Consider the following 8,498-nt stretch of genomic DNA (forward strand, 5'->3'; position numbering starts at 1 on the left):
TCCTTTTTTGAACCCATTTTTAAAGATATAGGTGGAAGGCGAAGAAGGCCTCCTTCCGAGGGGTCCGATCCATCAGTGAGATACCACTCTGGTAATAAGACTATCCCAATTATGAGACTCACGGAGAAAGAATCTTAATAAATGCAAAGAGGAAGCATCTTTGATCCAATAGCGAAGAGCCAAGAACGAAGCTTAGCCCCTAAATGTAGCCTAGCTGCCTGTCACGAGGTGGTAAAGCTAGTAAAAGCTGGCATACTAAGGGAGGTGAAATACCACTCTTGGTTATCAAACCTTTACATTTGTAAGAAACCTAATGGTTCCTAGAGAATGTGCATTAACTTTAAAGATCTTAATAAAGAATGTCCTAAAGATTTCTAGCCATTGCTACAGATGGAATGATGGAATGGAAGGTAGACTCACTTACTAGTTTCGAACATAAATGCTCCCTTGATGCCTACAAGGGGTATCACCAAATAAAAATGAAGAAACAAGATGAGGAGAAAACAAAATTCCACAGCAACAAAGGTACCTTCTGTTACAAAAAGATGCCTTTTGGGTTGAAGAATGCAGAAGCAACATACCAACGCCTCGTAGACAAGGCCTTCTCCAAGCAAATCGTCGATGACCTTGTAATAAAGAGTTACACAGAAGAAGACATGCTTTAAGACATCAAGTAGACATTCGCAAACCTCAAAGCAATCAACATGAAGCTAAGCACAAACAAGTGCTCTTTCGAGTTTGAGGAAGGCAAGTTCCTCAATCATGTCTTAAGGAAGCAAGCATTAAGGCTAATTCGGACAAAGTCCGAGCCGTCATAGAAATGAAGTCTACAAAAAACGAAGAAGGAAGTCGAGAGCCTTAACGGAAAAGCTTCAGCCCTTAAACGCTTCCTTCCTAGGTCAGTAGAAATATCATTATCATTCTTCAGAACGTTGAAGGACTGTGTTGATAAAAGACTTCAAATGGATGGACGAGGTAGAAGATGCCTTCAAGACATTGAAGGAGCTCATAGCTTCCCTGCCAACCATGACAGCGCCCAAGAAGGAAGAAAAAATCATGGTGTACCTGTCAGCTGGTTCAAAGACTATAAACATCTCATTCACTTTACAAAACTATGAGCCGTGTGCTCACGGTCACATATACTAACAACTCCTTCAAAAATATTTGTTCACAGTTCAAGAAGCCATAAGCTCTGTGCTCGTGCTATAAAGAGGAAGGGAGCAAATGCCGGTGTACGCTTTAAGCAAAGTACAAAAAGCAGTGGAAAATAACTACTCCCCAATTGAGAAGTTGGCACTAGCATTAGTACACACAACAAAAAGGCTAAGGAGATACTTTCAAGCTCACCCTATCCAAGTCATCACTTATCAGCCATTGAGAACCATCCTAGAGAAGCCTGAAGATTTGGGAAGCTTATCCTAGCTCGGCTCGGCTCGCCTCGGCTCATGAACAGCCCTAGTGCATGAAGGCATTTGTGGATCGCATGCGGGAGTAAGAACTATCGTGGAAAAGGTAATGAACAAGGGCTACTACTGGCCGATGATGCATAAGGACACAACTGAAATCATACATAAGTTTGAGGCATGCAAGCTACACGCTCCCGTCAAAGCAAGCCCAAAGCATGACCTTGTCCCCATTATAGCTGCCTGGCCGTTTTACAAATCGAGAATGGACATAGTGGGTCCCTTCCCCATGACAGCTGGCCAAGTCAAGTTCCTATTGGTGGCGGTAGATTATTTCACAAAATGGCCAGAAGTTAAGCCATTGGCAAGAATCGCGGGAAAAAACGTCATTAACTTCATTTGGGAGCAGATCCTGTGTAGGGTTGGGCTATCGTCAGAGATTGTAACTGACGACGGGTGACAATTCACAGAAAAATCATTCAGCACTTGGTGTCTAGAACTCCAAATCATGCAAGGATCTTCAGCTTCGTTTGCTACCCCCAGTCAAACGGGCAAGTGGAGAGATTGAATCGCAACATAGTAGAGAGGTTGAAAACTCGGCTGGGAAGGCACGACAAACAATGGGTTGGGGAGCTCCCCAGTGTGTTGTGGGCCATAACCACATTAGAGAAGACAAGCCACCAGAAAACCCCATAAAACCTTGTATATGGCTCGGAAGTTGTAATCTCGATGGAAATTGGAGTAAACACAGTAAGGAGTGCTAGAAAAGACAACACCTCCAACGGCTCAGAAATACTCTTAAACCTTGATCTACTGGAAGAAGACATGGATGCTGCCTTGATCTGAAAAGCAAGGTACAAGCAAAATATGGAAGCCTACTACAACACAATAGTCAAGAAAGAAGCTTTCAAACTTGGAGACTTGGTACTAAGAAACAACGAGACAAGTAGACAAGATGATCTAGGAAAGATGGGCCCAAACTGGGAAGGCCCATACATTGTCAGCGAAGCACACAATTGAGGTTCCTACAAACCTGAGACACATGATGGCAGGAAGGTGTCAAGACATTGGATTGGGAAGCACTTGAAAAAAATTCATAGTCTAGACGACAAATGTAATGTTGAAACAAACTTGTAGTTGGCTATACCCGTTTAATGGAAACAAAAGTAGCACCTTTTGTTACAAATATATTATTGTTCTATCCTAGGGGTGAGCTCCTCCAAACAAAGCTCCATGGGATCCGACGCTATATATACCCATGAATTGAAAAAGGGATGAGCTCCTAGGCCATATCGCTCAACAGGAAACAAAGCGCTATACCTTCCTGTATAAATGGTGAGTTCCTAAAACAATACAACTCCATGGACTCAAAGACTATAAAAATAAACTAACTTCATGAAAGAGGGTAAGCACCTCACACCAAGTTCGCTTCATTTCCTTTCTTTGATGGAACTATAAAGGGGTAGGGGTGGTGGAGTTTAGTGGAAATACTCAACACTCACAACACCCAACAATACCCATCACTCACAACACTCAACAACACCCAAAAATACGATCACTCACATTATCTTCACGCGTGATAAATATCACACGTTGTTAGTTGAATGTGTTATATAGTTTGGTGGCGGTGGTGTTTTGTTTTCTGTCAGTCGTTATACAAAATCATCACGGGCTAAAAGCTAACCACCTCGGGTGGCCTAAACATTCTAGTGGAATTTTCAAATATTACCAGAACACCCTTACGTATCACCATCAAAACTCATAACAAAAGATTAGCGGCTATCATCGTCTATGAATGAACATCTATCATGGTGACTTAAAAACTAAAAGTAAAACCAAAACCATACATCAAAATACAAATAAAAAATTAAAATCCAATTTTCTTTTTGAAAATAAATTCATATATATATTTCACCAGAAAATTTGCCAAGTTACAAATTAGAAACAAATTTAAATATTAGAAACATAAGTCGAGCTTTGTACATTGAACAACCCTTGAACATGAATGATCGATGCAGGTCTAATAAGCTTGAAACAAAACCCAACGTGGTGAGAATCAAAGCAATGAAGCCCTTGAAATTAAACTCGAACCTTGAACAAGATCAATACCGATGGAGCCCTGGCCAAGTTCAAATGAAATCGCGATGAAGTTGGTATAATAGTCCACTCCCTTGTTCATTAGGCAGAACCAGAATCGTTTGCATCATAGAAGTCGGGTTTTCAATTGGAAGATTAAAATTCGGGTTATCGAAATATTCTTTAGAAAGTACCAGAGTCAATTTATGGATCTCAAACCTTCAATCAGTGAATTGAAGAATCAAGAAGGAAAAACATGAAGGTAGGCTCTGGATAGAAGAAGAAGATTAGTTATGTTTTTCGTTGTTGTTCATGTTATTTTGTCTTGAAGATAAGTTGAAGAAAAGGGTAAATTAGGGTATTTGTAAATTAGATAGTTTAGCATTCTAATTCCTCCGCTAACTAACAAACTAACTAAACGAACCAAACATCACATTAAGCTTGAAAGGATTCCATTCAAATTCCACTTCCTTTAAAAAATATTCCATGAACCAAACATCCCCTAAGTTTGGTATTTCATATGTAGGAAGGTAATTATCGGAAATGCATGTTAAATTATTTTGGTGGCCAGAAATGCATGCGTAGGAAAAAAGAGAACCTAAGTTTCGTAGGAAATTAGTAGGAAAGTAATGATTGGAAATGCATGTTAAATTGTTTTTGCCGGAAATGCTTAAGAGCTAGTGTGGTCACAAAATTATCGGAAATAATATTTTTCAACACGATGTGTTGGAAACAATGTTGTAGAAGGCGCTAGTCGGGTGGTGAGGTACAGCCTAGGGATTAATCGGGATTAATCGGAATGGGATTTTTGTATGTATTTTTTCAAAATTATATATATATACCCAATAATATAAAAATAATACTTCAAAATTCACATAAATACTTCAAGTTTCAGATAGTATGGTTCGATTTTGACCGATTTGACCACTTTTGACCACCTAGGACCGATTTTGACCGACTTTTACCGACTAATATTGTCCAATTAATCCGATTTTTGACCGCCTAGGACCGAGTTTGACCGCCTAGGACGGATTTTGACCGATTTTTGACCATGACCGATTAATTGACCGCCTAGCTCAAAATTAGGCAGTAAGTGACCGCCTAGCGCCTAGGCGCCGATTAATCGGCCGCCTAGGCCGATTTCTGCAACAACGGTTGGAAATAATATTGGTCAAAACATGTAAAAAAAATTTTTTGTTGGAAATGCATAGGAAATATACGCATGGAAATTGGTTGGACAAAGTTCTCCACCACAAAATGATAAAGATATTTCTATATATAAACTCTGATTGGAAATCCCAAGTAAGAAGTCGTTTTAGCTACGTCCTCAAGCAATTTGTCAACATGCAGGTAGTTGCATTCATACAAGTCTCGTTATTGATGCATTCCCACCACTAAACACACATATATATAATGCAGATGATGTTAGAATTAATGCAAAGAAATCAATACATTATTTTACACAAAATGGCATCCTCTCTCCTGAAATCCGTACTGCTTTTTCTTGCAATACTACAATTTTACAGTTCCCCCGTACACGGGTACGTACCTTATATATTACTGTTTTTGTAATTCTATATCTAGATTCTTACTATACATATTTGTGATCAGTGACTCTGACCCAAGTCATGTTTAGAGAATCCAAAACAAACAATCACAGAAGGATAAATCAGTAGAGATGACTCATTCTTAGCCTACACTCCTGTAATCCGGCTCCTCTCTTACCCACACTCCCATAATATATCCGGCTCATCCATAGGCTTTTGTGTAGTTTTTTTTTTGTCCTTTGTGTAAACTAAAGTGTACAAGAGCTGAGTTGAACCGCTCTTGACTACTACTTAAGACATACTTGCTAAGATCTTGAGTTGAGTAAACCTTAAACGACCTCGATCCAACTTTCATATACCAAGCTTGAATAGGCTCGTGAGTCTTATCAAACATATCATATATAAACACACACACTCTTCACCTATATATATATATTATTCTAAGCATATATAAATACTTGTATATGTTTATGAAAATAAACTAGTCAATATTGAAAAAAAAAACAAAAAAGTCGAAGTCGAGCTTCAAAAATATTGATGAGCCGAACTCAACTTTTTATATATAGAACTCGTAACAAGTCAAGCTCAAACTCTGTTAATTTAAATAATTTAAATGAGCCGAGCTCATCTCATATGTTTACACCTCTAGTCAAAAGTACATTTTAAAATTTTGTCCAGTGCATTTTTATTGTCCCTAACTACATCTAAAATTTTGTGCGGTATATCTTTGGGACCCCTTATTCCAAAAATTTTTAAACTAAAAGTTGCTAATATTCCAATTCCTGCTAAAACAAAAGCAATTTTCTCTCGTAATCCAAATCCTTCTACACCAAGACTTTCTAATCTGCAAAGATATCCGGGGACGTTACAATCTACACAGGTCTATGGAGAGAACTTGGCAAGGAAGTATTTCGGAAATCAGTTTATTAAGGGTTTCCGTTGGGGATATAAACAAGGAAAACGTTCCACTCAGTTGCGCGTAGGTGTGAAGATTTTACAGAAGAACTAAATTATTTATCATGCCCTAAGGAAAATAGTCCATTGTTGGTCAGTGCTATTGTACATTGCATTGTGGAAGTTAGTAATTATTTAGGAACGAATGAGACATGTCTCCACAGCTACGAGAGAAGTCAGTATCCACCCGAAGCCACTTGCATTCTTGATCAACCTTATACGCTTGTCTCTAATTGCACCGCTTGATGTATGAAATACTAATCTCTACACATCCATACTACAAGGGTTGATTATGTAATTAGGTAATTTAGGGTAGTTATAAAGTGTGAGGGCCAAAGGTGTCAAGTTGGAAGTTGATAACCAACTTCATTGAAGGAATCGACATGTCTCCTTGGAGACACATCCATTCAATTTCAGCCACAAGGATTCAAGGGACATGACTTTTAAAAAAGGACACACCTCTTCAAGATTAAATATCATCCACAAGATCCTAGAGACACACCCATTCATGAAGAAACGCGTCTATTCACTCGCACTCATTAGAAACTATAAATAGGGCTTAGAATTCATTTGTAAAATTCATTCCATTGTATTCAAATTTCAGTATTCAATAAAGTTACGATTATCATTTGCGATCTAGAGATCAAAGATCATTCTGGGCAACAATTGGTATCAGAGCATCAGGCTCTAAGGCATCGCAGGGAATTCGCGATCAGGTTTTATTATTCTTTCTCAATTCGCAAGTTAGTTTATTTCGGTTCAGGGTCGAACCAGGGGTTAGGAATCTAGGTTTTTGATTCCGGGGTTTAGTGCGAATTAGATTGATTGTTTGTTACGCGTTGGGTTATACGCAGGGGTTAAGGATTAGAGGTTTGTAGAAACCAAGAAAGATAAAAGTTTTTGAAAGTGAAGATTGTTCGGTCAGAAGACATGTCAGGAACAACCGGACTAAATTCACAAGTCATAATTCAGAAGGAAGGAAGTTCTCTTTCCCAATTCCAGTGTCCTATTTTGAAAGCAACAAACTATATGGTTTGGGCAATTCGCATCAAAACGATTTTGGAAGCGAATGGACTTTGGGAAACGATTGAACCGGCAGAAAATACGCAAACGGATGTTAAGAAAGATAAGGCTACAATTGCTTATCTATTCCAAGCAATACCGGAGGATGTTGTATTGCAAGTTGCAAGTTGTAAAACTACAAAGGAAATTTGGGAAAATCTCAAGAAAAGACACGTTGGTGTTGATCGGGTACAGAAGGCTCGTTGGCATACACTTTTATCAGAATTCGAGTTAATGCAAATGAGGGAAGATGACACTATAGACTCCTTCACCGCAAATATAAACAGTGTAGTTACCCGGGCAAGCGAATTAGGGACAACACTGAGTCAACCGACTTTGGTACGCAAACTCCTGAATGCAGTGCCAGATAAGTTTACTCAGATTGTCGCCTCGATGGAACAGTACTCTGATCTAGAAACAATGACGCTAGAAGAAGCGGTCGGAAGGTTAAAAACGTTCGAAGAAAGACTTAAGCAAAAGAAAGGAAGCCGAGGAGAAAGTCAAGACAAGTTGATGTTTACACATCACGACAACAACTCAGGCAGAGGGAGACAGTTTGGAAATCGCGGGCGTGGCAGGTTCAACCAACCGCGTGGAAACTGGCGAGACAATAAAGACAGGCAAAGCACTAAGAACAAAGGATCTTCGTATAGACCCAGAGGTGGAAGGTCTAAGAATTCGAGGAATTTTGGAAGAAACGAAACAGATATAAGTAAGATCCAGTGCTACAAGTGTCAGAAGTATGGACACTTCAAGAAAGACTGTCATGAGAAAGATGTTGTACAAGAACATTCAAATCTCGTTGAGGAAGACGAAACACCCGTATTGCTAATGGCAATACAAGAAGAAAACGTTGTTCAAGAAAGGGTTCTACTAAATGAAGAACACATAGAACCAACAAGTTACACCTCAGAAGATGAAAGTCTATGATATTTAGACAACGGGGCCAGCAACCACATGACAGGAGTGCGATGTCACTTCAGAGAATTAGATGAAAAGGTGACAGGGCAAGTCCGGTTTGGAGACGGGTCGCATGTAGAAATTAAAGGCAATGGTTCAAAACTGTTGGAATGTCTGAACCAGGAACAAAAGATTGTTTCTCAAGTATACTACATTCCAAGTTTGAAAAGCAACATATTGATCCTCGGACAACTCACAGAAATTGGTTGCAAAATAGCAATGGATGGAGACTTACTAACAGTCCGCGACAGAAACAGAAAGTTATTAATGCGAGTCAGGAGAATGAGGAACAAGTTGTATAAAGTAAAGGTGGAGACAGAAACTCAAACCAAGTTAAAAATGCTAAGGACGGACAGAGGAGGAGAATTCACGTCGGCTGAATTCAACAAGTATTGCAAGGACAATGGCATAGCGAGACAGCTTACAGCGCCATATTCCCCAAAGCAAAACGGAGTAGTGGAAAGAAGAAACAAGACGATGTTGTCAACTACTCGAA

At 39.2% G+C, this 8,498-nt stretch overlaps 1 protein-coding gene across 1 annotated transcript; it reads left to right on the forward strand.

The window, feature by feature from the left end:
* Positions 1-6,910: 6,910 nt before the first annotated feature.
* LOC110901006 lies at positions 6,911-7,972 on the forward strand. The gene has a single exon (XM_022147861.1). The coding sequence runs from the start codon at positions 6,911-6,913 to the stop codon at positions 7,970-7,972; it is 1,062 nt and encodes a 353-aa protein (XP_022003553.1).
* Positions 7,973-8,498: the final 526 nt, after the last annotated feature.

This window comes from Helianthus annuus, chromosome 13, assembly GCF_002127325.2.
Source record: "Helianthus annuus cultivar XRQ/B chromosome 13, HanXRQr2.0-SUNRISE, whole genome shotgun sequence".
In the NCBI taxonomy this organism is placed as follows: domain Eukaryota; kingdom Viridiplantae; phylum Streptophyta; class Magnoliopsida; order Asterales; family Asteraceae; genus Helianthus; species Helianthus annuus.

Excerpts from the sequence above, each read along its gene's own strand:
- LOC110901006 (XM_022147861.1), top strand. The coding sequence starts at position 6,911 with ATGTCAGGAACAACCGGACTAAATTCACAAGTCATAATTCAGAAGGAA.